Here is a 25,800-nt window from a genome sequence, read left to right on the forward strand (position 1 = left end):
GAAAAAGTATAATGAAGTCATGAGATTTTTTGTTACACTTTTTGCAGGTATTATATATCTGCAAGTTTTTAGCTGACCGATTTGGATGAGTGCCTGTGTAATTAATGTATATCTTACCTTTTTATCCATTCACTTTTGTTCCACTTAGCACCTTCTTCAGAAGCAGAAAGCTCACAACACTGTTGTTTACAAGTGTTCAGTCACTCTCTGTGCCAGAGTATTTTTCCATTGGTTTGTCTGTGCATCCTTCCCATTCCATCTTAATTGCTGATGCCAGTGGCAACATCCACTCACAGTAAGAATACAGCTTGCATTGCCCTATTATTACTAGCCATTGAGTTTGTATGTGCCACTCAGTTTGTGGGTGCTAATAACTCTTCCCTAGGGAGCAGCGTTTTAAAGAAATAAATGTCTAGCCTATTAGAAGTAATGTAGAAATAAACTACCATGGGTTTATGGTCACTCTTGCAGATAGTTGCATTAAAATACAGGGTAGAACTAGATTATCTCAGCCACAGAAGCATACAAATTTGGAGTTTTAAAATACTAGAATGTTCTCGAAGAATAAGTGAATAGGAGATAAAAGTATCCCAATCTCAGCTACTCAGTCTCTAATACAGAAGAGGAGTTCTGAGGAGAGCATGTCATTTCTTAGTGCAGAATACAGCAAGCTTTGAACTTGGCGTTCGCATCAGATTTTTGTTTTATTTTTAAGGCCGGTTCTGTTTCTAACAAGCTGCAGATGGTTTTGTGGATTGTTAGGACAAGTGGCAACCTGGCTAGCTGAATTACTTTTCTCTGGGTGTACTAAGTGTGCATTTGAATTAGACTTCTAGAACTGATGTAAGCATGTCCTCTCCACTGTGTAATGAAAACATCATTATCCTCCTCAGTCAGCATCTGTGTCAAGACTTCTTTATTTGGTTAGGAGATAGGTACCTAGATTGGAGAATGAGAATGTCCTTACCACGTTCAAAGCGGTAACTTTCCTTCATTTTTGCCTTATTTGTGTATAAGCTTTGGATATAATAGGATAAACTAAAAGGTTTCCTTTAGAGACCTCTGAAAGTAGAGCATTTTAAAAGCAGGTAGGTGTCTCCACCCTACTTTTTCATGAAACATTTTACCCATTCAAGCAGACTTTTAAAAACAGCTTGTTTTGATAGCAGCCTGTTCTCCTGTGGGCCTTCAGCCTTTGCTTCCTGGCAGCACCTTTGGTGCGAAAAGAGAGTGATCAATTGGGAGACTATCAGTGCCAGCATGCATAGAGTGATAAGTTAACACACCACTGGGAATTTCTAGGGCCCACCAAGATACTTCACTTCTAATGTGCTAACAAGCTCATTTTTCTACCTCTTGCCTCTTCAGTTATTTTTTTTTCCTCAGAAGAGCTTAGAAGTTGAGTGCATCAGGCATAATGAAAAGCTCTGTAGGAGGGAGAAGCAATAACCCCATTTTTCCCTTTTCAGCCAAATAGAAAATTAGTTTCTGGTAATACACAAAGGCCAGTATTTTTTGTGCAAGGGGCACTGCTGTGAATCAAAGGACTCTATTAACTGCAGAAAATTCAGCAGCTGTGAATCTCCCCCAATGAAAAAAGTGCTTTTCAACAAGTTGTGAGATACGTAGTATTATTTAGACTTCAACCATCAGTTTCATCCTCTACCACTTATACATAGCCTCTTAAAAACTGTGCTATATTACTCTCCTCTGTTAAGGCTCAATGCTGTGTTTATCCCCCAGTGTAAGAACCGTTACAATGGGAGATTTTTATATTTTCTCTTGTCCCAGTGCTTCTGTTATAGCTTTTCCAGCCTGAGACTTCTGCTGAGGTTCAGCTGTCTCAGGATCCAGAAAGAATTTGGAACATGGTTTTTGGAGGGAAAATTGTTTCCCAGTTTCGCTATGTAACCAAGTTGTAGTCTCAGACAGTACAATGAAGATCAGTTCATTCACTAGAAGTTGTTTTCAGATAATATATTCTCTATACATTTTTTCATATTTAGATATACTGCAAAATCTACTGTAAATATTGTACAGAAAACAACTGCAAAAAGGTTTCTTAGGAGAAGTTCTGTAATTGTTGAAGTATACTTTTAAAAGCGAAGGTGAAGGGTATTGTTTCCAGCTGTAATGTGGGGCTGAGAATTTTATTGCTTATCATAACTGAAAATAGTATTGGTATTTATTTTAAATGTTAGCACTTGTTATTAAAAACGTTTATCGCTTGTAATGCAGTTTTTATGTTTGTATTGCTAAGAAATGTGTGCAAGGTGAATATTGTCCCCATTTCACAGGTGGTGAAATTGAGTCAGAAAGGTAGTTTCCCCACTGCCCCTGTCCTCCCCAAAAAGAGCAGCAGACCTGAAATCAGACCCCAGAACCCTCAAGAAGCTGATTCTGAGTGCATTCCTCCACAGCATGCTGATTTGTTTGGGGTTTTTTAGGGAAATAAAACAGAACTATGTAAGGAGAAAATGATCTCACGATCTACAAATGAAATATGAAAAAAAGAAGCATACACAGGCATAAATGCCAGGAAAAAATTCTGGTCATCTTATGGTTCTATAACTGGAGAAGGTTTCCCTCATTCAACATATTGAGTCTAGCTGGAGGACTTTGAAAGTTGTGAGAGAAAAGGTTAACTGATTTCTCAGTTCAGGAACTATACGACATGAAGTCAGCATGGTAGTTTTTCTTGATAATTGTATGTTGCTGCCTGCTGCTCTACATTTTGACAGCCATTTCCATAGTTGCTTTCATGAACAGCAGAAATAGTCTCTCTTTTTCTCGCTCTCTCTGTGCTAACAGCACAATCAGGCCTGCTGGAACAAGAAGCCTGGAGAGGGTTCTTCAAAAGCAACAACACTTCAAGATACCGGTCTCTTGTCAATAATATCAGAGAGGAAGAACACAGGGAGAAGGGAGAAGTACAGTATTTTGCTGTCAGTGCCCTGCCGACACCCTGTTAGCCAGTATTTAAGGGTCCTGTGGATTCTTTACAAATATTCTTGCTTGTTTTAATGGCATAATTGAAAAGGTGTTTTTCCTGATACTCAAATTTCACTATGTATTTATCTTAACTGCGTGTGTGTGTGTTTAGGGATTATGGAAGCAGTTTGTTATGGAAAAGTGCAAAATAATTTATTTTGTTAATGCTAAGGTTCTTTTTCATGCTATACCTCTTAAAAATAGTAAAGTTTTTATATTCTATTGTGACCAGAGTACAGCCAAATCAGTTACTTAAAAAGGAGCATTTAAGTTGTTGTTTGAAAAAAATTTCAGAAAGTTTTGAATCAGACGTGAAAAAAAGATAGCTTGAACATAAGGTTTACATTAATCATGCTTCTCTTACAGTTAATACTACTTCAGTGCATCAGATAATATCATAGTTATGTAAAGAATTAAAAATAAGTGTGTACAGTCACCAAAATAGATTATACGTATTTAACAAAAATAAGCATTCTGAATTACTAGGCACTGATATTTAGCAGTTACGGTGCATGATATAAATTGCTCCTTAATTCTCGGCTAAACCAGTTATGAGGAGAGAGCACGATACCTGCAAACAATTGTTCAACATCATCTAGAGCCTACAACTTTTGAGGATTTTGCTGCTCAGGTTTTCTGTCCAGCACCTTACCACCATTTGCCCTCAGAGACAGGTAAGAAGTACAGTAAAGAACTGTTTTTGTACTATCTTACTTGAAATGCAGTATCCTTACTTATAAAGACTAAAAATTCAGACCTTTGCACATCATTAAGAGTTACCCTTAATAGAAAAGACTATATGTACATGTTTGAGGACTTGGGCAAAGTTGCTTTTAAATCTTTATTCTGTTGCCTGGCATCATCAGCCAATGCCTGGCGTTAAGATTTGGCAAGCTGCTTTAATATAGCAGCCAGACCCTGTATTTTTACAGTGAATTTTATCACGTTCCCCTGTATAAAATCTTCATGGAAGCGTTGGTACCCCTTCATCCAGGCTAGTTCAGGTAGATACATTCTTTAACCTAAGTACACCTTACAAGAAAGTTTTAAGGCTCACTACATTTTTAAAATCTGAAGTTTAAAATGGGAAATCTGAGAGCCTTGTGATCATCAATTTTGTTTCCAGGTTATTAGCTACAAAGTTGGTTTTAAGGTCGTTTTTGCTTTCCAGTAAAATACCTGTTTTATAAGAGGATACTGCATTTTCAGTTACTAATGAGAAAATCGGTAAAAGAAAATGAGTAACTCAAGGCCTTCCTGTTCTGAAATTTCTTGAACTCCTTATGATTATTTCATTATTTTATTTCCCCTCTTTTTAGATCATTAAATATCAGTTCTGTTTATCTGAAGGTAAGACAAAGTGTCCAAAAAACCCCTTTGTACCTCTTACTTTTACTAGAGCACTAAGCTTGTAACCAAATTGTATGCGAACTTTCCTTGTTGACCTTGTTCACACTAAAAAGAATTTCACACTGATTGAGAAATGACCACTACATCTTCTTAAAGTTTTAGTCTTTTACTAACCTCAGGTCTGCATGAAGCACTAACACTGGTTCTGGGATTAAGGTAACTAATGGTAGAGACAGTTGTTGAATGAGTAACACTTTATTGTGTTGACCTTTGTTTCTCAGCATGAACAAGTAGTACTGGATGGCAGTGGTGTGTTTTGTACCCTGTACTGTCTTTCATTGATGTTGTAAGACATTCTGCAGTGATAACATAGGAGAGAAGGAGAAGAAGAATGTGTAACACTTGAAATTCCTTGTTCAGAAACCTTTATTTAATGATGAATAAATCAAAATGCCTCTGTGGAAAAGCTGTAAATCTAAATAAAATAAATTTTGTAAGAATAAATTAATTTGGCAAGTTGTTATCTCAAAATTTGTTTCTCAATTGCAAAAATATGCGGAAATAAATTCCAAAATTATAGAAGAGTTGTGATAGGACTAGAGAAAAAATGACTGAGAGATGGTAAAACATTGAGACTCCTTCGCTTGAAAGTATAAGCCATAAGTAGAAATGAGGTGCAGTTTCAAAGTATAATAAGTGGTATAGTTATGCCAGTGCAAATAGTCAGGACCAAAGGGAAACAAAATTAAAAGAAAGTAATTTAAAACTAATTACATCAGTATAAAAAAATAGTAACATAATTGAATGTATGAAAACATTTGAATAGGAAAAATTTGTAACTGGAAACATTAAAAGCAATAACCAGGGATACCAGTCCTTGCCACATTTCCTACCTAATGCACTCAGTAAGTATTCAACACCAGACACTTTTGTATGGCTAGTGTATATTCTACTTTCTAGTGCACTTGTATCAGTTCTGCCTATTCACTTTTGGAAATCTCATTCCAGGCTAAATCATTCTGCCCTCTTCCTCTAGTTCATTCTTCCAGGGTGAAGCAAAGCTGCTTTTCTCTATTAGTTTGGTGCACTGGAGAACACTGCTCTACAGTGGCAATTCCTATATTCCTTTAAAAATTGTCCTAGTAATACTTGGTATTCTCTTAACGTGATCTGGAAAAAGATTATGATTTTTAGAAACTTGGTTTTAGACTTAATCTTTCTATCAAATGTAGTAATTTCTGCAGGAATGTCATTGATAGGAGCTTGTGATGTATTTCGCATCTGCGTGTATGTGCGTGTGTGTTTACGTACCACGAAACATTGATGTCCTGTCCTGAGGACCACATTCTTCTGGACCTTGCGCTGTGCAGTGGAACCGACCAACATATCAGTGTCAGGAAGAGCCAGGAGCTTCCTAGGACGGACATGCAGCACAGCGTGACCCGGCGTCAGAGAACCCGTCCCCAGACCTGCCTGACTCTGAGCTTTCATTCCAGCCCAGGGATGCTGGGGTGCTCTGGCAGTCCTGTTCTCAGCCTGCAGGCTCACCCCTGTTCGATCTGGGGCTCCGATACTCGGCTCCAGGACAGAGTGCCTGGAGTAGCGCCACACCGTCTGCCTCCAAGCTGACTCTGTAGTGCACAAATTCTAAAGCCTGAGGCAGGTATAAATTAACACTGTAGTCATCTGCCAAAAAGGTTACCCCAGGCTTGGGGTTAGCCTGGAAACCACTGGTTTCCAGTTCTAGCGAAGGCAGGCCTGTGAGCAAGAGGGCTACAGATGACCCAGAACTTTGGCGGACTGTGATCCCAGGAAAGAGGACACCAGATGGACTATTAAAAAACTACATACCCCTATGATTCCAGGGTCCCTGCAACAGGCAGATTGTTTTGAAAGATAGGTGCAGAGCTCTGGATTGTGCCAGGATTGCACATAGGAGTGGCTGGCTCTGGAGTCCTGCCTGGGAAACCACACACATTCATCACTTCCAAGATGACTCAGACAAAACCTTGCAGGCTCCCTCCCAGACGTTTCCATGTCATCTGAAAATTTCTGACGGCTTCTAAAAATACATTGCAATTATTTTTTTAAATACAAAATACTTCATTTATGTCTGGTTTTTTTAATGAAAAATAAATGACCAGAAGCGACTAGAAAAAATTTCCACATTTTAGATATTATAGACTTGATTCTTTAATTGGATTGTGGTCTCCAAGATTACAATTGCTGAATATGTTTAATTTTTATAAAATATTATATACAATTTCTTCTTCTAAGAAAGATGTATAAGAACTGTGAAGCTGCTACAGCCTATCACCAGGTGTTGTAATTTTTTTGTTGTGATCCTGTTGGCTGGTTTCAGCATGCCATTTTTCTTCATTTGAGCTATGGTAATCAGAGAAAATAGAGAACATGCCATTCACTAACAAACTCTGTTTCCTCAAATTGACATATTTTATCAAAGGCTCAGCCCTCAGCAAAAGCTGCTTCCTTTCTTAGACTGGTTGCTCTTCAATACAATGTGGTTGTGGCTGCTGCTGTTTTATCTAGATACCCTGTCAAAATATCTGACAAGTCCACCTTCCCATATTTAGGAACCTGACTAGTGTAGTGGAGGTGTACATTTAAAAAAAAAAAAAAAAAAAAAAAAAGATTTACCTGCACTTAATCACAGAATATAATTTAGTTGCACCTGTGTTTTTTACTGTGTGCTGACTCTGTTAAACAGAGTAACTGCAAATATTCTGTTGAATAGAGCAACTCCTGCTATACAGCTATTGAGTAAACCAGATTTCTGTGACACCAGAATAGGTTGAGGGAACTGTCAATGGTAGGCTCAATGATATTGAAGGGCTTATTGACCCCATGATGCTAAGAGTCTGAGCTTTAAAATATACTGATGTCTTGGGTTTGTTTTTTCTCTGTCTTCTTTTTTTCACTCTCTTCCTATTAAAAGTAGTACCTCAGTATAGTAAACCTTATAAAGAAGGGGCCTCTCTACATTAGTCATAGTATTTTCCTTGTGATAAAAGCAGCAGACTTTTTGATCCTGGTAATCATTCCTTGTCTTTTCAAGCCTGTGTTCAGAACAATTCTGCTGCCCCACTCCCGAAGTAAGTGGGGATGCCAGCTGATAGGCAGGGAATGTAGAGGTAATGGTATTTCAGCCTTGCACAAGAAAAATTCAGTGGCCTGCATCTTCATCTCCTCTGCAGCTTGTCTGCTGTGTAACTGAACTGAGAATCTTTTTGGGCCTGTATTACCCCTTCACAGATGGGAACGATGGTGCTTTTCTCACTGTAGAAGGGTCTAAGGAACACTTGGTGGTGACTGAAGTTTGTGATTGGAAGTGAAGTTGAAATACAGAAATGAGGGCTGTATGTCTGGCAGGGATGGGAAGAGTTTCTCGTTATCTCTTCTCTAGTCCGAATTTAGGAAGAATTTTTTTTCATTCCAAACCAAAATGAAAACCTCAAAACTTACTGAAATTTTCCAAAAATTTCATATTGGAACAACTGAAGCTGAAACCTTATGCATTTCTGAACTATTGTCCTTAAGTCGACCACTCGGGTGATGGTAAGCTGAGGATCCTCAGCACTTTGAGGCAGTAAATTCAGTGTGGACTGCTAGAAACCCAAACAGATCAACTTTCTACATTTAATTAAATGAGTCCACTGAAAAAAATAAGTATGATTGTCCAATTAAAAAGCATCCCGTGCATACGCAAAAGGGGACAAAATTAAATTTTAATCCTGACGTTTCCTAGTTTTTGAATGTTTGACTTCATGAATTTATTGTCTTGTGACAGCATTTTCTTCATGTAATTCCTTCCATTTTTGTTTTAGGGCATAGGGCAAAAGGTAATCTCTGTAACACTGATTAACAGCCACGTGATTCATAAGCAAAACTGCAATCTCTAGATCCACCACCACCTCTGGCAGACTGAGATAGGGCAATAATTGGTAGTAATTGCAAGCTGTCTTACCTCTGCCTGAATCTCCACTAGTGGAAAGATTGGGAATTTTGGCAGTGGCTTTCACAGATACTAGTTGACAGAGAGGAACAGGTTTACCCAACACTGATGTTTCCAGCCAGGTTCTGAAGAACATTCTTCACTTGGACATGGGCTCTGCCACTCTTTTGCCATAAACTTCATCTTTTTTTCTGTGTCCTTTCTCAAGTCTGGCACTTGGTTCTTTCTCTCCTACCCAGTTCCAGTCTCCCGGGTCTTTAGACCATCTCTTCCTCACCTTCTCGTCTTGCTTTGCAACTGCTTTTGCAGTATTTCTCTCTGCATCCACTTCTCGCTTCCTTTCTTCATTTCCCAAAATCAGTGAGAGACTTAATTGACTTGACTCTAGCAAGGCTCTGCTGAGCATGACGGACAACTTGGCCGGATTTGGACTGGCATTTGTAAGAGTGGCAAAGGGCACAAGCTGTACAAAAATGATTGCCCTCTTCCCTGGAGGTCAGGGGAGGGGGGGCGGCTGAAGTATCTTAAAAGACCATCAAAATTTACCAACATGCACAAATTTATATTTTCCTCTGTGGTCATTCTCAGAGATGGCACTCAGGAAAATGTTGATCCAGACAACAAGGAGTGATAAAGCCAGAAGTACTGAGAGGAGTTTTATCATGCAGCACCCTGTCTTAACATCAGCACCCTGTCAAGCTTCTGGTCGGTGAATTTTTCACCTCTTTGAAAGTCAGAGCTGAGGAGCGAGAGGAGTCATGCCAAGGCGTGTGTTACAATACCTCCGGATTCCTCCACCTCACCTAGCTTCTAACTCAGTCTCTGTGTAGTTAGGATTCCATTTTACATTTAAACAGTTGATTTCTGAGTCAAATAACCAACATACTATTATTGCAAGATCCTAAAAATTTCAAATGGAGTGGGAAAATGTCGCATTTCAACTTTGTTGATCCACCTCCTTGTTCAGAAGCAATTGACACAGCTTTACATTATGGCCCCAAAATATCATAGCTCATCAGGCTATGATATTTGTCAGTTGTCAAGCCTAAGAGATGAAAAATATGGATCACTTCCTGACTTTTTTCAACCTCTTAAAAATCCTAACACATCTTTTGTTTATTTTAATAGAACTTACTGATTCTAGGTCAATTGTCAATAAAGCCTTCTTATTTAACCCTATTTTTATATTTTGGATAACTATATATTTCATTGCATAGAGAGATAAAGATAATAACATTTTACACTGAAGATTTTAAAACTGAAGGGGAAACAAAACCTGCAAAATTTCTATATACCACATTTAATATCCACTTGTGTGTATGTGCGTATGTATGTATATATAGATATATATGCTTATCTAAAATCCAAAGAAATTGAGTTACTAATCAGTCTGGTGATTGCTGTCAGACTTTAAATATATTTTAAGTGCCATTATTCTTCACTCTTCTGGTGTGATATGTTCAGATGTGAAAATCACTTTACATGACTTCTGTTCTTCAATAGCTCTAAGTCAGTTTCTTAAAAAAATGGGATTACATGTGAATCTGTGCTTCTGTCTGCAGGAATTAGAAACAAAATTTTAAGACACGACCAGAATAATACCTTAATTGAAATAACGGCGGGGGGGGGGGGGGGGGGGGGGGTGTTAAGGTTTTCTTTATCCAACCTGTGATAAAATGTCACACTAGGGTTTGACCCTTCGATGCAGACTAACTAGCTTAAATACTCTCGTTTTTCCTCTTCACGTGATTTCAGGAGTCTCATGTTGAGACTAGCTATAATTTTAGCATACTTAATATTGTGAAACAGCTGGGGAGCAGAAGCCATATATCAAGTTGTCATTTGTTTTTCCTTCTCAATTGTGTGTACGTGTGTATTTAACTGTTTTCACAGACTTTAAGCAAGCATTTCAGACAATGTTTAGGATGTATCTCAGTTGCTATATATAAGGTTGCTGGATCTGGATAACGTTATAGAATTCTTTTCTTTCTCTCCCTCTTCCTTTTTTTCTTGTAATGCTTAGTTGGTAAGTATGATGCTGGATTTCAGAGTTGTTGCTTCATTGCACATAACTAACTCATCACTCTCTTTAACTGTAGCATGAGCAGCAATTGCATAATGAAATTCGAAATTCCGTTTTCTGTGCTCATCTGTTAATACCCTTCAATCTCTGCGGTTCGTGTCTCATGTCTCACACCTGTTATCTTTTATCTTTTCTCCTTCCCCTTCCTCACTTCTTTCCACTCCTCCTTCCTCATCACTTCTTCATTCTCAACAAAGAAAGAAATGCTGTGATATTTCTTCTCCTTCCAAAACCTCCACTAGAAAGCATTGGCCACATCAAGGTAAAGGGCAAAGGCTTGAAACGGAAGGTCTTTCACGCTAGCTGTGAATGGTATGCTGTGCAAAACAACAACGGTTATTTTCTATTCTCTAACTTCCACCATTTGAAATGCTTTAATTCCTTGTAAAATTAGAACAAGATAGAATTTCAGAAAATGAGGGTGCATGTTTCCCTGCCTGCCTTTTTCTATCAGGCACAGCGAGTCAGGCATTATCATGATTTTCCAGATTGTTTGGCAATGAAGTACCTAGTTCATGAAGAGAATTACTGTCACCAGCTGGGGAACAAATAACAGCCCTTTCTCCTCCCTGTCACTTTGATGGGTCATGTCAGTCTGAAAAAGATGGAAAGTACCGTGCCGTCTCTCTGGAGCAGGCAGGTGATGGACCAGGCGAGGAGGACAGCCAGGTCGCTAAATCACTGAGGTTTATGACAATATGTTTTAAATGTACTCTTAAGCTTATACCTGGTGACCTGTGATTTTATTTTAGAGGAGTCTTTCAAAATAAATCATGATGAGTTTTGCATGGGTTTTGCACCCCTTATATATAAAATGTATACTGAGGGAGAGAGATCTTCAGTTCTGATAATTGCATTTTTATTTTCAAGAATTACCAGTAACAGCATGATGTGGAAGAAATAGCAACTGATATTCTGGCTTACTGAAGTCAGTAGGGGTTTCCCCATTGACTTCTGCAGGACTAAGCTTCTGTCTGTAATTTATACAGGTCAGAAGCGATCAGTGGCGACTGAGGTAATTGAGTTCAGTCAGGCTGTCAGTCTCTGTAAATGGCTAATTAAAATGCAGTTTAGTGCTGTGGATGTGAGTTCATAGTGTTAATTTTCTGTACACGGAAAGGAGAACGTAATTTTGATTTCATGTTTTCTCCTTTTGTATCTCTGTGGAAGAAGATTTTGAGACAGGCTGTTTGTAAGGGAAGAGCCTTGTCCTCTTGCAGTGAGGACTCGAGGCCCACTGGAGCATGGCTCTGGGCACTGGGCTAATGAACTACATACTGTTATCTCAAATTCATCTTGTTCTTTTTACAAAGAAACGTTAACCTATAGTGCATCCAGTTAGTATGATCTGTTCAAGCTTCTGCCTTGTGGGCCCTGTAGGAATTTGCCTTTTGAAGCAAAGTTGGGATGGGAGAAGATGTTTTGCTCTCCCAGTTGGCCCCCGATTCGCTCCACCTCTTCAGCTGCATTCCTAGAGCTCCCTTCATGCACAACGAGCTGTTAACAACCTTCATGTTCTCATTAAAGACTGGATCCTTCTGGGTTGTGGTTTGAATAAGGACTCCCCTTCCCTGTGAGGGAACTGGAGGTGCTTGCTCTCCCGGTTAGCGGGAGAACGTCGCCCGCTTCAGTGCTGCCTCAGTTGCCGAGAGCGAGGGGGTTCTGCAGTCCCGTAGCTCAGTGGTTTCTGGCATCATCTTTTCTCTAGAGGTGGATTTGTGGCAGTTGCTAGCTCCACGTGCAGTACCATCACCCACAGCTGGTAAAGGGCTAGGAGATGCTGTGGGAGTGACAGCAGCACTGAAATTCCTCTCTGCCCCTTGTGAATAGATTCCCGCGCTGCGAGCGCGGCAGGCGGCACTGACCCGTCTGGTTCTTGCTGTCCTCTGCAGGCTTCTGCCCAGAGACTCAGCCGGGAGAAACTCCAGCAGCAGCAACAGCACAGGTGGATGGAACAGACTTAGCCTCTCCAATGTCTCCTCGGACTAGCAAGAGCCGCATGTCCATGAAACTGCGCCGCTCCTCTGGCTCAGCCAACAAGTCCTAAGTGGCGAGATGCCTGCAGCTTTCTGGTGAACAGCGATCGGCCACCCTTCCCGCAGCGACTCGCCGCTTTCCGTTAAAGGATAACGTCTCTAATGTGTGTGTGCCCCTTCCCTGCATACCCCTGTTCTGTATGTTTATTTTAAACCGTGACACTGGAATTTTACTTTAATATTTTAGCTTTTGGTTTTTTATCAAACTCCAGGCTGCCTTTTTTCTCTTTTTTTTTTTTTTTTTGTTTGTTTTTTTGTTTTTTGTTTTGCAGTGCAGTTTGTCCCCTGCACCTTTTACCTTCCTGGATGATTACAATATCTTAACAGTAGTCATTTTTAACTCTGGTTGATCTTGAGTCGTATATGGAATTGGAGACTGCAGTTTGATTACACTATATTTATTGTGCCCCATTGCAATTTTGTCTGTAACAAAGAAAGAAATATGTACAACTTGAAAATGAATGTACAAATTTAAATTGAAGTTGCATTTGTAAAATCTTTGTCAGATGTCACAATGTTAATGCACAGGATGTGTACAGATTATTTATGTTAAGAATAAAATAGTTCAATGGTCTTTCAAGCATTACAGAGTCCAAACAAAATAACTTGCTCGTAGCACCAGCTCTTCATCACAAAGCAACTTATCATTTCATAACTGTGCAGGTGATGCCATAATCTATGCCAGAAAAAAAAAATCACTGTGCTGAAATTCTACTTATGCTTGGCTTCCAAATATTTTTATAATGTTTGCTTTTCCAAGTGGTATCAATAGTAAATGTCATTGAGTTTCATGGGGTTTTAGCCTTTATCACCGGGCTGTTGGGTCTAGATGTATATTCTTGTTTCTTACATTGAAAAATAAATAAAAAAGCGCACTTTCCTGATGGAAATTCATTGCTCTGATGATGTGTACTAGGGAAGAAAAGGGAACATGCTCCAGGAGCCTGGCCTGAAATGCTGACGATTCCAACCCTGCAAGTGCAGATTAGTACACGCGATCTACCCACCCAGAGATATTTTCCTACAGAAGATGAAACGCTCACATTTTGAGTCTGGCAAACAACAAAATGCTGTTAACAAAATGTAGCATGACATCAGTCCTAACTGCATGTGTAAATATATCATATGGGCAACAATAAAAAGATAAATTATGTATTGTCATTCATGTAGTATCTACAAATTTGTAATGGTTGAAGAAAAGACATGCTATTTAATAATACAATAAAATTATTCTTACCATCTTTTGTATATTAGTCATTCACCTCAGTGATTAGATTCTTACTCCATGGAGCAGTTAAGTGCGGTACACAGTTTAGTTTTCATTTGTACTGAAAAGTGCACACGAGTTCTTAAGAGCTCTTTCCCAACCCATCGCAAGGACACCACACCGAAAACTTTTCCCCAGATCTAGTAAATACAATACGCGCAGCTCCGCAGGTAGTGCAAAGCGCAGGACAATCCCTCCTGCAGGCTGGTTGTTCGAGTGCTCATTGTAGGAGCAGTTAATAATCATCAGGTTTCTGTGGTCCGGAGCCCTTTGTCTTTGACTGTACAAGTGGAGAAAGGAGAGCAATGATTTAAAAAAAAACATAGTGACCTTCTGCAGGGGAGAAGAATTTAATTGCATAAATGGGCATTTTTACCTAAGTCTCCATTAGCAACAGATGATGGAAAAATGCACAACTTAACTTAAAATAACATGCTTTATTTCTGGCATATGAGAAGAGTGAGCTGCGATTTTAGCCTCCTTCGTCAGACAGCAAATCTTGGCTGCTTTAGGTTACATTGCGTTAATTCATTTGTCTAGGTCCGGGAACTAAAACAAGAAAGTCCGTGAAGCACATTTAAAATAAAGCTCTTATCGCTTGCTTTCAGTCTTCGGGCAGATACAGGTGAATCTTTTGTTGTGTGCAACAAAATATAAAACCACAGAAATGATTGCTTTAGAGGATGCTAATCAAAAGATTGAAATATTTTGCTTGCTCATTTTAGAGAGAGTGTTAGAACAAAGACTACAGCTGGGATCAATTTGGTTCTTCAGAAGTCACCAGCAGACCCACTTTGCCCTGCTGAACTCAAGAAAGGCGTGAGCTTTGTTTTAAATCCTTTCTTGAATTTGCTTGCCCTTATTTTTGTCCTCATCTGCTATCGCATTTAGAAACAAGCACTCGTGCGTGGAAAAATTGAATAAATAAATAAATAAACACTGGCTGAAATGTCAGTAGCTGGTAAATTTGACAGTATTTCAAAGCATTTGGCCAGACCGCTGTTAAAGCCAGGGAATACACACTGTGGGTTGCTTTGCTAAAGGTAGGTCTGATTCGAGAGAAGGAAGGTAGCCTGTCATCTGCGCTTTAGCAACACATCGGAAGTCTGTTTCATGTTCTAATTTCAGCTGTTCACAAGAGTCAGAGGAGCTCACATCAACAGCGCAGCTCGCGGGGGAGAGGGGTCAGAGGCCGCCTGAAAAGGCCGGTGCGGACAGGGACCCTCGGCCTGCCTGCGACGCAAGGGCTGGCAGGGCCGCGCGCTGCCCGGCCAGGCGAGACCAAACTGTGCTTCTTGCTATTGTTCGTGCCACACTAACAAGCCACTAACAGAGCGGGTTTTGGAATGGGCAGCTGCTGGAGACGCGCGGTTTGCCTACCGTACAGCAACACAGAGTAAGCGGGAGATGCGTCCTTAGCTATAGAAGACCAACACCTCGCATTTTAATTAAGCAGACAGCACGATTAATTTTCCATACGTTTTGCTAGCTATTATATGACTTGACATTGACTTAGTAGGAACATTTACCTTCTCGACTTAGTACAGAGTACAGCAAACAAAACACCTCACGATAACTTAAATGTTGAAGCTCGGGGGCTAAGGCTATTAAAACAAGGTCACTGGGTCAGGCTCCTTTTCTCACGAAAAATAATTCCTCTCTTTAAATATCGTATATACAGCTGTACTTCTATCCTGGGACCGGGAGCAGCTACGGAAGATGTACTTCTAAGCGGGCCGGCACCCGCCTCCCCGGCAGTGCCCGCATCCCGGCAGATGCTGGCGGGGCCCGGCCCCTTGCCCGCTGCCGCCAGCCCGGGGCCGTGCCCGCAGCCGCCAGCCGTCCTCCGGCTGCCCCGGCAGCTGACGGGCAGCGCGACGCCTCCCTCCCCGGCGGGGCCGGGCACGAACGCTGCCGGCCGGACCCGCGGAGGCGGCGGCGGCGAGCCCGCCCGTCGGCTAAACCGTCTGCCGCGCTGGTACGGGGGCGAGTTTCGCTGCCCCGCGGCCGCGGGCGGCTCCTCCGCCGTCGCAGCCGTGAGCACCGCGACTTTCCATAGGAATTACAGCGCGGACAGGACTCGCTTGGCTCGCCCGGGGTCCCGGAGCAGTCCCATCGGGGGGCGGCCGCGGGCCTAACAGCCCGGCCGGACGGGCACCTGGAGCAGCAGGACCTGCCTGCTCTCCGGCGGGTGGCACTTGCTGGCGTGCCGCGCCAGCCCGGGCGCGCTGAAGAAGGTGGCGGGGCAGTGCTTGCAGGGGAAGCCCTGCCGCTCGCCGCCCGCCGCGCCGCCCTCGGGGGAGCCGGCCGGCGGCGGCAGCAGCAGCTCCTCCCGCACGGCGTGCCACAGCCGGTGCTTGTCCCTGATGTCCGCCGAGGGGAAGCGGGCGCCGCAGAGGTGGCAGGCGAAGGCGAGCTGCCCGCGCTCCGGCGGGCCGTAGGCGACGGGCCGCGCCGCCCCGTGGGTGCCCAGGTGCTTGCGGAGGTAGGCCTGCCGCCGGAACCGCTTCTGGCAGCAGGGGCAGGCGAACGCCTCCCCGCCGGGGCCGGGAGCGGGAGCGGGAGCGCCGCCGGGCGCGGGAGCGGGGGGGGGCCGGGGCGCCGCCGGCGCTGTCCGCGCCGCCGCGGTGCTGACGGGGCGGCGGCGGCGGCGGCGGCGGCGGCTGGGGCGGGGGCGCGGCGGGGCCGCGGGGCCGCCGCTCGGGGCTGTTCTCCTTGCCCGGCGGGGCGGCGGAGCCGTCGGCGCTGGGGCTGGGCCGCGGCTTGTGCCAGCGGCGGTGCGAGGCCAGGTTGGCGGGGCAGCTGAAGATCTTGTGGCACTCGGGGCAGCGGTACTCGACGCGCACGATGCGGGAGCAGCGGTGCTGGGCCAGCGCCAGCGGGTCCGCGTACTGCTCCTTGCACAGCTGGCAGATGAACTCGCCCAGCGGCGTGCGCCCCGCCGGCGGCCCCGGCCGGCCCTCGGGCCCCTCCTCCTTGATGCGCAGCCCCAGCACGGGCGAGGTGGTCACCTCGTCGGCGAAGCTCAGCTTCCGCGTGGCCTTGGCCTTCTTGGCCGGCGCCTTGGCCCGCGACGGCCGCTTCAGCGCGGGCACCGGCGGCGGCGGCGGCGGCGGGGCGGGCAGCGGCGTGCGGGGCTGCAGCAGCAGCTTCTCGGCGGGCGGGAAGGCGGCGGCCAGCGGGAAGGACTCGGCGGAGGCGGGGGAGCTGAGGCACCGCTCGAAGAGAGCGGCCCGCGGCCCCGCGGCGCTGCAGGGCCCCGCCGGCCCCCAGGCGGCCGGCCCCTCCGGCGGGGCGAGCCCGGGGCCCCCGCCGCCGCCGCCGCCGGGGGGCCACGTCGCGGGGCAGGCGGCGGCGGCGGCGGCGGCGCCCTCCTCCTCCGCGCCCTCCTCCTCCTCCTCCGTCGCCTGCCTGGCGGCGGGGCTGCCCCCGGCGGCGGGCGGCGGGGGCGGCGGCGGGGCGGGCGGCGGGTCCCGGTCCGGGTCCCGCTCCCGCGGGCGCGCCCGGTAGGAGCCGCCGGGGCGCCGGCTGCGCTTGACGAGGAAGCCGCGCGGCATGGCGGGGCGGGGCGGTGGGAGCGCGGCGCCACCGGCCCGCCCGGCCTTTATACCCCCGGCGCCCGCTCCCGCCCGGGCGTCATCCTCCCTCCGGCGGCGGCGGCCAATGAGGAGTTGGGGCCGGCGCTGGCGGCGAGCGGGGGGCGGCGGCGGCCGGGCCGGGCCGGGGCTCCCCGCTGCCGGGGCGGGCGCGCTCGGGCTGCGGGGACGGGCGAGGCATCCCCGGGAGCGCACCCCGCGGCGCTGAGGCGGGGGGAGCGGCCGAGGCGCCCCGCGGGGCGGAGAGAGGTGCGGGACCGGCAGCCTGGGCCCGGGGCGGGAGAGACCCCGCGCCGGGGCACGGCCGCAGCGCCTCGGCCGAGGGGCCGGGCGGGCTCCTGGCAGGAGCATCTCCAGGTGCTGCCGGCGGGTGTTCGTGCCAGGAGCCTTCATCCACTGCTGGGGCCGGGCCGGGCCGCCCTGCACGTCCTTCCTCGGGCGGGAGCGAGAGCTGGGAGCCTGCTGCGTCCTTCAGCACCGCTGCAAGAGGTTTCTCTTGAGCAGCCAGAAGGATCTTGCACTAAGGTGAGGTGCCCGTGCCAGAGCAGAATTGCCACTGCCGCTCAGACTGCTACATCACTCGGCTGTGTAGCGGCTGTGGCTGTGATGCTCTGGCAGCTTCGCCCATGGGCAGCTCCCGAGCCCAGGGGAGGCAAGACTGAGCTGTGGTGCAACAAACTGCGGAGGAGCTAAAACCTGCCCCCTCCATCCTCCCCAGCGGTAATTCCTGGCCCGGTTGTGGATGCCGCCAGCCTAGCGGCAGCTTGTGTGTCCCTGAAGCAAGGCAGTAGTTGTGTTTGCTAAACCACTAATCGCCTTTTTACAAATGCTGTTGTTTCAGTGGGGAATGAGGTGCACTTGCAGCGGGTGGACAGCAGCCCCTCCGACCCCACCATGCGTTACCAGCATCTCCCGTTTGATCGCTCATTTATGCGAGCTCGGTTTTGAAGGCAGGACAGTGCGATCCTGCCCGGAGACCTGCTGCTCACGGTACACACAAGATGGCGTGCCATTGAAAATGAACACGCTAAAGCCTTGCTCTGTCCCTCGCCCAGGGACAGACATCCCTTGCCACGGTAGTACGGTTGGACTCACCGTCTCAGGAGCATCCCCTAGCAGGAGAAATTAGAGAGCCGCGGGAGAACGGGAGAACCAGCACCTCCAGGTCGAGGGGCTTTCCAAAAGTGGCACGAAAGATTTGAAGGCTTCATGCAAACACAGAACTTTCCCCACCTGCTCAAAACACTCAACCACTTGCCTGTGTAAGTGCTCTGATTGTATTCGCTTAGCAAAGTCTTAATCATGTTTTATATTACTCTCCTCTCCCATTTTCCTCCATTTTCATGGTTGCACTGAATTTTAGATTAGATTATAGACTCTGTGGGCTAGAGATCACCCTTTGTTAGTACAAACCGCTGTAATTGGGACCGATGAGCCACGCTGCAGCACAATTAGGTTACTCCACTGAGTGGCTGCACGATTTTTGCCTAATATTTGGGCTGACCTTTGTAACTGGGACTTCCCAGCTACATATCTCACTGAATAACTGGATCTCTGGTTACAGATCCACTGTTCTGTACTGTTCCTCCAAATGTTATGTAAATAGTTCTTTCGGTTTCCCCTTGCAAGCAATGTTCCCATTAATGTTTCATTTGCTTTTGTCACGTTGCAAAAGCAGTCAGTGGTAGGAATGTCCAGCTCAGCTTCTGTCCTAAGGGGTGAGGAACCCAGCGATACCTTTTCCTACATAGGAATAGTGGGAGGTGAAGTGCCAGTTGGATAGCAGGTGCACTGAGTGCATTTCCTGAGGCTCCAAACATTTTTCCAGTAAAAGCTGTAGGCTGGAGTTGCGTCACGGAGATTCCCCAGGCCCTCAGTGTCCTGGGTCTGAGATGGCCCAGAGGTCATGGGAAGACTGGGGGGCGGGTAGCTTAGAGTCTTCCCTCCCGAAGTCGCAGAGGTGGAATCACTGCTCCACCTCCTCACCCACTGCTCCTTCTGCTGCACTTCTCAGCTCTTCCCCGTGATTTGGTGAGAGTTTGTCTGCCTCATGCTCCACAGCGTGCTCATGGTGCAGCCTTCTTGTAGCCTTCTCCGTCTGCCTCCAGTTTATTATCATTTTCTGAGGTGGGACCCACAACTGCAGAACCCATCATCCCATCATTGGTCTTGCTGCAGCATGTGCCAGTGCCCATGGATCTTTAACAAAAACATGGGCAAAATTATCTTGGGATTGAAATTGTTGCAGCCACCTTGTGATTCGTTTGGCCCAATAACCATACTGTTTTCTCTAGGCTGCCCCTGCCCCAGTGCTGGCTCCCGGTGCCCTGGCTCCCACTCGCAGGGTCATTGTAGATTATTTCCCCTCCCTCCCCACATTCACAAGTGAGTTTAACCCTGGTGACTGGCACTACACCCAGCTCTCCCAGTTTCTGAGCTTTCTGAACATGGGCTTATCTTCTTGCCTTCAGCTTTTACTCCTTCCTGAAATTTTATAATTAGAAAATCCAGATAATTTATAAGGATATTTAACACTTTCGTGTGCACACACCCCCAAATCCTGCGGGAATTTGCTGGATTTTTTTCCCCGCTGACTTATTAAATTCCGTTAGTCCCATCATGTAGCTGAGAGTGCAGCACTTAACCCACCTGCACATCATACATCAGGGGAACTTTAAGATTGAGGCTTTCCTAAGCAAGAAACTGAACGATGTCATTGCTTCTGACTATACGCTGCGTTCCCTACAGTCTGATAAAATCAGGTTGGACTTGATCAAATGTATAGGCCGCTTACGTATGAAAGTCATCCTTAGATGACCTTAGATTAACCAAAGGGTTAATCCCACGGTAAATAGGAAATCAAACTTCTAGTGGAAAAACGCAGTAGCTGGTGAGCGGAAAGGACAGGGGCACTCCTGGGGAACTGGTAGGGGTGAGAACAAGAGGACACAGTTCCTCCTCTTACGTCCTCAGACCGTTCCCTCCTTTCTGGTTGGAGCTGAATGCTGGTGTGTGTAGGGAAGGAAAACAAGAGTGGTATGGTGCTGCTCGGCCTCCCTTTTGGCAGAAGCTTCCTGTTTTGTGTGAAGGGACTTCTACCCTTGCCCATAACTCTGCTTCTAAAATAAGCCTGGGAGACCCGTTCAAGCCTTACCAAGATTTAGCAATCAGATTCAATAATGGCTGGACCAACCTCTTGAGGACCTTCCAAAGCGAGGACAGGCTTCAGGTTCTTGCCTGGAGGGCTCCAGAGGACAGCACCGGCAGCTCCTGACCCAGGTCCTCCTCCGTCCCAGTGCCCACACGCTGCCCAGGGACCGCGATCTCCAGCTGCAAGGTAGGAATCCCATTGCTCCCAGCCCCAGCCGTATCTCCAGCAGAGCCTGGAGGCCAGCGCTGGTTCCTTGCTGGACACCAGGGAGCCCGCACGGCTGCTGGAGAGGAGGTGTAACGCAGTCCCCAAAAAAAACGTCGTTAAGCAAGCGGGTAGCTGCATTTGATGTTCTGAACAGTCTTGGGGCGTAAACAACAAGAGGAATGTATGAGAGCAATCCTGGCTGGGAGGGAGAAGGTCTCGGGTGAGGTCTGGTTCTCAGAGAGAAGTCTAAAAACTCTTCTGGGGGCTGAGGGGACAGAAAGAAAAAGAGAAATGCCTTTGGCCACTTAATAAAAGAAAAAATAACCACAACTTTAAAAAATGAGAGTTAAAAATAAAATAGAAAAGAACTATAAGCAAAGGATTAAAGAACATTTCTCTCCTTCATGTTTCCCCTCCCCACCACAAAAAAAATTGTTGTGGTTGAGTTTTTTATATTTCAGAATTTCAAATAAAGTTGACTTTTAAATCTTCCCCCAACATCTGGTTTGTAATTAAAGGAGAAGTAAATAGGAGGGAGACAGAAGCTGCCTCAGAAGCCTGTCCTTGATACATGACTCTCCAGCAATATAGCTAGATGAGTGATACCACCCCCAGGCTCCGGCACTTACACAAACAAAATCCAGGCTGTTTTTGGTAGCAGCACAAGCCATTTCATCTTCCCCCTAGAAGGAGGCTGCCAGTTATCTTGCTGCGGTTGGGGATTTGATGCTGGTGACAGACACTGAAGGAAGTATCTGCATTATGAGGATATGGATTGTCTAATATAACTGACCTTGCATTTTGCTTCACCTGAAGACAATCTGGCTCAAGGGGAAAACGATGCTAACTGCTGTGTTTTCTTCATCGCTCAAATGTTAACAAAAAGCTTTCCGTAATAGAAGGTACGAAGCACTGTTCTGTGAAGGTAAGGGGATTTGAAGGCTAGAGGGATTTGAAGGGATTTTAAGACACTACAAAAACATTCAGCCTTCCTCTGTTTTGTAAATGAAGTGATGCTGTTGGTGTTGCCACGCTGCCATCACTAAGCTGATATTGGGAGGACAGTGACGCTGTGGCTCCCATCCCTACTCCGTAAGTGAGCAGCAGTGTAAGGGCCAAATGAGCCCTCCTGCATATTGGCTCTTCCCCACCTCCGTCTGCATTAGCCCATCGCAGGGACACCAGGTGCTCTCCAAGGAGCAGCCCGACATTCCCAAACTCATACAAGTCATCTGAGAGCCTCGATGGGACCATTATGACTTTTGTTATTTCATTACAGATTTCAGCTGGATTTCAGCTCATACCCCACAGGCTGAAGCCATTTGCCGTGACAAATTTGCCTGTAATGGAGTTATTTATTGATCTCACCATGTCATAAATAGGAAGCTTTGGCTTCCTTCAGCATGAGATACTCAGCAGTCTGTTTCCTACAAACATCATTATATGTTGTAATTCACTGAAAAAGATACTCCTTGTACAGAAAGGTCATGGTTATTAATTATATGAATAGCAATAGTGGCTTTCAGCGAGGCCGAGTCCCAGCTGCACTCGTGCAGATGTACCTGCAGATAGGTGGACAGTTCTGCATGCGATGAGAGCAACAACCGGAGACGAGAAGACGAGACAGCAGGAGGATGGGAGAAATTAAGCTCCTGAGTGGTGCCCATGCTGCACGCTGAGCTGGGAAGCTCCATGCCTGCCTCCAGTAAAGTTCAGGCAGGACAGAGAAACCTGCGGTTTGCTTAATTTCCCAAAAGGGCTCAATCAAGGAGGCTTCTGGAGAGCGGAGAGCAGGACCAGGTGAATCACAGCCACAGATACTGTGTTAGGGCCACACTTCGTCCTGCTCTTGTGCTGGCGCTGGAGCACGTCCAACCCTGCAGGGATGCGGTGCAGGGAGCGGAGCCCTCAGGAAAATACTGATCTTCTTCTTCTTTCCCTTCCCCCAAGAATTTTTTCATGCCCCTGTGGCCAAGGCCAGCTTCCTCCATAAAATTCCTTTGGCTCGGAGGGGCAACAGGCAATTCCCCAGGGCTGTTGCCCAAGACCTTTCTCACATCCCCACTCCATGGTACCCTGTTTCCCTCTGTATCCATTTTCTTCAGGTCCCACCTAATTCCTGGTTCCTTCTCCTGCCCAAGCTGCAGGTAGCTCCTGCCAGAAGGTGGTTATTGCAGCTTTGCTTGCCTATGCAAAGGAATGGCAGGAATTATTGAGGAATAAAGTGCAGCTATGTCCTGGCCACTGCAAACCCGATGGCAGCGTAGGAGCCATCATTGCCAGCAACAGTTGCAAAGGGGCAGATGGAGCGCAGGAGACGGTGATAAGGAAAAACAGTGGCAGGGAATGGGAGGAGAGCAAACCCACACAGAAAGCTGGCTCGGAACAACTGGGCAGAGCAGCACCCTAAAGAAACAAGCAGGAAAACGGCATTACCAGGAAATAAACCACATCTGAGCTGGGTGCCTGCATCTCACAAAAGCAACAAGGAGGGCGACAGCTCCCAAAAGGAAGCGGCAACTCATCTCCATGCAGGGAATATGAAGGAGAAGGGCAAAGGAAAGGCAGCACTGCGCCAGAGACCTGCTGCTCTTTTCCAGAAGTGCACCTCCAGCTTCTGAGGTCAGTCACCCTGCTCGTCCCCAAACGAGACCTGGCAAACACCCATCGTGCACGAAGCTTTGGAGGGGGGAGGCTGCCGAGGCTGCAGCGCTGGCTCTCGCAGGCGCGTCAGGCTGGAGACTCTGCCCGTCTTTGGTGGGTCTACACCCACAGGCAACCCGGGGGGCAACGACAAACCGCTGCGCTGGCTGACGAGGTCAGGAAAGGGAAAATACGGCAGTGCCTCAGGATGATCCGCAGCCAAAGCTCCTCTTCAGCTGCGCCCGCTTCCCCAGGAGCCAGCGCCTGCCGCAGAGAGCGAGGGCAGGGGCAGTTGGAGGGTGTCTCCAGCAGAGCCCGAGGGGAAGAGCAGCACCAAGCCAATATCATTACCTTTTGCAGACCAAAAAATCCAGCATGAATCTCATTGTTCTGAAAGTATTTTTTCCGGTTAGGACTTAGCTCTGTTTACTCCAAAGTCAGACAAAACACAGGGGACTGAAAACCAGCATCAGGTTCTAAGTACTGCAAAAATAAGTGATCCCTAGCAGTTGCCATACAGGATTCTCCAAATACATCTGTTTTGCTTCTTTCATGACATTTGATTAAAGTCTCGCTATCCGGACTATTAATTAAAGAGCTTGGAGGCGAGACCCAAATTTCACTTCCCCTCCCAAGTTCACCAGCTCCATCCTCCTCCTCCTCCTCCAAATATGTTTTGCTGTAAATTATTGGCACTGTTTCTGTTGATAGTCAACATAATCAAACATTTGTAAGCATGCTGTCTCTTCAATCTGTTCAGTTGATGCACTTTACCTGATCTTTCATTAAAGTAATCAAAACACTTGCTGTGCCGCGTCTAATGAATGTTGCATGTATGATTAAGTACTTTCATTCATATTGCAAGTTTGATTTAATGTAATCTGCCTTTCAGACAGCCATTAGCCTAGCTCCTGCGTGAATTCGATTAATTGGCTGAATTCTTCCAGATGTCCATTAAGTATTACAGGAATTTCTATGTAAAAACAGCAGGGACCGTCTAGCAGAGGAGCAAACAATGATATGTTATATTGCTGCCATGACTTACAAAAAGCTGGATTCATTTTCATTAATAAAACATCTGTACTCCTGCACAGCTATGCATCAAGATGCATTTATTTTATATGTTTATTTCTCTTATGACTATAAATAGACAGTTAAACAGAGGCACAGTATGTTCAGTTGGAAGATACACAAGCAGAACGGTATCAGAAACGAAAATAGCAATAAAGAATAGCGGCGTTAGGACTTAAAATAAGCATTGGGTGTTGAAGCAAACAAGGCAGTCACTCCTACGTCTGCGTGGTATTTCTTAGCATAAAGGCATTTTTCTTTAGACCATTATGAATCTGCAAATGGTCGGCTCTTGGGGCGAAATGTCCTGTGCCCGGTTTATGTTTACAAGGCTCATCGTACCTTCAAGTGGGAGCAAAAATGCAGTTCTGCATTTTTAAAATGGTACAAGGTAAAGAGAAAAATTGCCTTTAAAATAAACAAGTCTGATGAAGTTTTTCTTAATTCTCAAAATGGGGGTTTTCTTCTTTTTTCTTTTTTTTCATAAAGTTGCACTTCAGAAAGGAATCACTTTTTCCTAAAAAGCAAAGCTCCCAGAAGCCAGTTTGGGTTTCAGTGCCTGCCGTACCCAGCCCATGCAGGGGACGGTGGTGTTTGAGGGGACACGGAGGACACCTCCACACGCAGATGTAGATCCCTTAACTTTCCACTGACCTTCCTAGATCCGAGAGCACCTTTCAACGGACCATGTGAGATCTCAGGGCTTCCTTCCCCTTTTCACCCCCTCTCCCCCCACCTCAAATACCCTCCTCATCCTTGGGGAATTAGCACGGGGCAGGAGCCCCAATGGGTAGACTGGAGAAACCTGGCAGGAGTTGACACTGACTCTGACACAGCTTCATTTTCCCAAACATGCTGCATGTCTCCTCAAAGCCAGTGAGCTGTAGTGCTATACCTGACACTACGCCTATAGCACTGTGCTGTGCTGAGTCAGAGGATGGGGAAGGGAGCAGAGCCGCAGCAGTTCAGTGGCGTTGCAGCTCTTCCCGGCGATGTTCGGGCAGGCGGCTCCAGATCCCCAAGGCACTGCTGACCCTGGGGAATAGCCAAATCAAGCTCTTCCCTTTCCTCCCCAGCTCAGACTTTCCCTACTGCTGCTCAGCCTTAAAAGTCTGGTTTGGTCCTTGAAGTACCACTACTGCGCTGGGGAAATTATTGCTGCTTTCCACCACGTCAGGATTTTACTCACCCCCCCCCCCATCCAAATTAGCTGGAGCAGGTACAAGCCAGTTCATTTTCAAAGGCCATTTAATAGATGCTCGACTTACAGGAGACATATTGTTCAGCAAAACTTGGGCTGTACAACAAAAGGAGTTGGGATTTGCTAAACTGTAACTCCTGTTTGCTTCCAACAGCTCACACAGTCACAATGCTGGGTAACAGCTTGCTTCTTTATTTACACATTCTCTTCTGGTTTCACTTCTTTCTCAAT

The 25,800-nt window shown here is 46.2% G+C and overlaps 2 protein-coding genes across 6 annotated transcripts in view; one reads left to right on the forward strand and one right to left on the reverse strand.

Annotated features, from left to right (window-relative positions):
* The window catches only part of RALGAPA1 (Ral GTPase activating protein catalytic subunit alpha 1), a 136,647-nt gene extending 123,988 nt beyond the window's left edge, over positions 1-12,659 (forward strand). For 2 of the 5 annotated variants that reach the window (XM_059819665.1, XM_059819668.1), the window contains 3 exons: positions 3,541-3,665; positions 4,134-4,136; positions 12,290-12,659. In XM_059819665.1, coding sequence (XP_059675648.1) covers positions 3,541-3,665; positions 4,134-4,136; positions 12,290-12,444 — 283 coding nt within the window. In that variant the 3' untranslated portion in view covers positions 12,445-12,659. Of the gene's footprint in view, positions 1-3,540; positions 3,666-4,133; positions 4,137-10,594; positions 10,710-12,289 lie in introns of all 5 variants that reach the window. The other 3 variants (XM_059819664.1, XM_059819667.1, XM_059819663.1) reach the window with 2 other exon arrangements.
* Positions 12,660-15,834: 3,175 nt separating this feature from the next.
* On the reverse strand, positions 15,835-17,257 carry INSM2 (INSM transcriptional repressor 2). The gene is given in 2 exon segments (XM_059819959.1): positions 15,835-16,278; positions 16,280-17,257. Coding segments are annotated over 2 exon segments (1,422 nt in total).
* Positions 17,258-25,800: the final 8,543 nt, after the last annotated feature.

This window comes from Gavia stellata, chromosome 7, assembly GCF_030936135.1.
Source record: "Gavia stellata isolate bGavSte3 chromosome 7, bGavSte3.hap2, whole genome shotgun sequence".
Classification (NCBI taxonomy): domain Eukaryota; kingdom Metazoa; phylum Chordata; class Aves; order Gaviiformes; family Gaviidae; genus Gavia; species Gavia stellata.